Here is a 3,242-nt window from a genome sequence, read left to right on the forward strand (position 1 = left end):
TGATGCATTTGAACCAGATATGCGCGGCAAAGGCATACGCCCTTTAGCGTCTCTGCAGAGTCATTCAATAGATCAGACAAGAATTTTTAAAAGAGATGTGTGCCACTCAGAAGCATCTAGACTTCCCTGGGTTCTAAGATTTTGAGATGAGATCGTGAGGGAGGGGGGTTGTTCGCCTACCTTTCCCTATGATGTTTAATTTGGGTACAATAGTGTAATAGGTGCGACACGTACTGGAGAATACTTATACAGATAATAGACAGCAGTAACCAGTAACCTTGCAATCACTTTTGGAGGCTGTCGCATATTGTTCCTTAAACATCCATTGCACGTGGGGTGTGTCAGTCAAGAGCAACGGGGGTCAGGATCGCTAGCTTTTATATGCACCACTTGCTGTGGACTATTCTTATATTGGACTCTAATTGGTGACCTAGTACTAGATTCTTTTGGGCTATCAATAGTGATCAGACCCAGTAGTAGCCCACACCCCCCCCTCCCAATTTTTCAAAGTCGTATCAGCTCTTTGGGATCTGTGATGGGTACTGCTAGGTATGACTTGGAAGATTGTTCAATGAAACAACTTCTGGGTATCACTTGCTCTCAAACCGGGGCTACCTTCCTCTGAGAGCACAAATTGATCACATTGTGTAACTGGCCAGGTCATACAACAGATTCCGATTACTTGCCAATACATCAGGCAGCTCTTTACTAGTTCTGTCGCGTCCTGGTTATGTACAAACCTAGTTGACACGGTTGAAAATCCGTGTTTCTACCACACCATGGGGTCCTCACCTTGAGCGGATATGCACATCTATTTGTAGTGGGCGCAGGCACTCAAAAATTTGTGCACTTCGTGTGTAGATCTTATCGTGTCAAGTGTTGACACACTCCACTGAGTTAGACACTGGTATACTGGTATACACTGATAAGTACTGGACTTCAACAGCTGTGTACGGGTATTGAGATGCTCTCAGGTTCCACCTTCGCGCGATGTACTCGTCCATTCACGTTCTTTACAAAGGCTCGAGCTATCCCCCTCCGATCTGTACTATGTTGGTGTTTGAAATTGTGTGCTATGTGCTGCAAACTCATCCCATCCCACTCTAGCGCTACTTGGTGCTCTCCTGCCTCCGCTTACTAACTTGGTGAAGATACAGTTGGCCCTGGCGACTCAGAGGTGTGCAAAAACAACCAGCAGTATAAGGTTATAGCGACCACAATCTGAAGTTGATCCCGAATACAATAAGGCTGTTTAAATACCCTCCAGCCTCCTCCATCGGATTATGTACTCGCTCACTCGCAAGCAGCAACGAGGCCCAAGCGTTATTTTACCACCTGCACACCTGGTTTGCGTTGCATATAAACCGCTGACCTCGTTCTCAAACGCGCTCACGTACCCTCCGGCCTCCACCTTCGAATGATGTACTCATCTACTTGTAGTTGGCCCAGGCACTCAGGGGTTGTGCAGTCAAATGTCGTAGGGAATAGCACCCACGCCAGTACGGTATCCTGTGACGAGTGGAACGAGTGTTTGCGATGAGATACAATTTATGAATAGGGTTACAAGGCTACAAAATTGGATGATATGGAAAGGTCTGTGGTATATGGACAAGTAGTGCCAATCTTGTCGGTGATATACATACGAATACCGAACGAGCATTATGACTATATCCGTGACACAGCAGTGTACATAGGTTGCATTCCGCGCTCTCCACGAGTCAACAATGTCCACAACAATCCCCAAACTATACCAAATCGCATCATGCACACCTTAGCGACACCCTCGGTCATCCGTTGCAGATTCTGTATCTTGCCCCATCCCTCCTGTCGGGACATCCAGGCCAGGCCCTGTCCAAACCCTTCCGGTGCATTCTCCGTGCGTATCAGGACATTATAGCTGGAATGGGTGAATATAGGACCCATCTTGTACAACACAAAGTCCGTCGCGTACTTCAGACCGGACCGCGGCACCCACCCACAGGCACGGTAGTGGTGATAGACGGTGTACCGGGGGATGAATGCAGCGTGCAGTGTGCAGAAGGCCGTCCAGACATCTTGGATGGTCATCGGTGTCTGGAAGGTACAAGTGTATATAATAACAGCATCAGTATGAGTTGGTGAGTTAATATATGCACGTGAACGGGGACCGGGGACCGCTTACGAGGCAAAGGATATACATATGAAGTGTGGAATACGTACATGTTCAGTAGTCGCAAATGAAAGCTGATGCAGACTTAAATAAAGAAAAATATGCATACATAAATAGCTACATGAAAATAATAAATTGAAGGTAGTTTTATTAGTATATTCAACAATGTATGTATACATTCTGAGGTGAAGATAATATATTAAAGATTATTTCGCTAGCATATTCAACAGTATATGCATAAATACTGAGATGCATGAAGATAGTAACTGAAAATAACTTCGCCAGGATATTCAGCAGTGTTGCTCAACTGCGCGTGTGCACGTACACGCACACAAAGATCTGGACAAATTGGCCATGCGGATTCTAAGTCGCAGGGAAATACAATCCGTGTTCCATCGAAATACTTGAATCTTCGAGCATCTGTGTATATGGAAGCCCCTATTCACAAGTCAAGACAGACACTCATACAATAAATCATAGACAGACACTCATACAATACTCGTAGTGGCCATTTTCCCTATAGCATACCTCGTTACCCTCACGGTACAAGTCCAAGCACTGCAAGCCATACACCAGATAGAAGGTCTCTTCCAATCCGAGCACCTCTCGTTCAACTATATCACCTGCCCTTATCAGGGCCTTTTCCACTGCACCTGTCCCCGCAACTAGGGACTGTACATGACCTGTTTCAACCGTATCCTGTGACTGGTGGCCCGTCTTCGTTGATACCGCACAGCCCGCCTCATTCTCTGTGGGCACTACCGCATGCGCACCCAAGTCATCCGCTATGCGTCCCACGGTGTGCTTGTATTGTTCGAACTTTCTATCCTCGATTGTGCGCATGTCGGTATCTCCTCCGGGTTGCGAGGTACTATTGTCACCTGACTGCAAGCCGCCTAAATCAGATGTATATGCGTAGAGTGTATCGCTCGGTGGTAAACACTTAGCCTTACGCGGTTCAGCATGTTTAGTTCCATCAACTGCAGTGGTCACGTCAGTCTTGGCATCGCTAACAGCCTCTTTGTTTGAATAAGCCTTTGTGGTGGGGGTGGCTGTGTAGTCCGACGACAAATGCATACGGTCAAGAGCTGAA

At 46.7% G+C, this 3,242-nt stretch overlaps 1 protein-coding gene across 1 annotated transcript; it reads right to left on the reverse strand.

The window, feature by feature from the left end:
• Positions 1-158: 158 nt before the first annotated feature.
• On the reverse strand, positions 159-3,226 carry SARC_02753 (hypothetical protein; the record flags this gene model as incomplete). Its single annotated transcript, XM_014303487.1, has 3 exons — positions 159-1,509; positions 1,771-2,073; positions 2,678-3,226. 3 exons carry the CDS (start codon positions 3,224-3,226, stop codon positions 1,390-1,392), a joined length of 972 nt encoding a protein of 323 aa, XP_014158962.1. The 3' UTR covers positions 159-1,389.
• Between the last annotated feature and the right edge of the window lie 16 nt (positions 3,227-3,242).

Source organism: Sphaeroforma arctica (genome assembly GCF_001186125.1).
Source record: "Sphaeroforma arctica JP610 unplaced genomic scaffold supercont1.127, whole genome shotgun sequence".
NCBI lineage: Eukaryota > Ichthyosporea > Ichthyophonida > Sphaeroforma > Sphaeroforma arctica.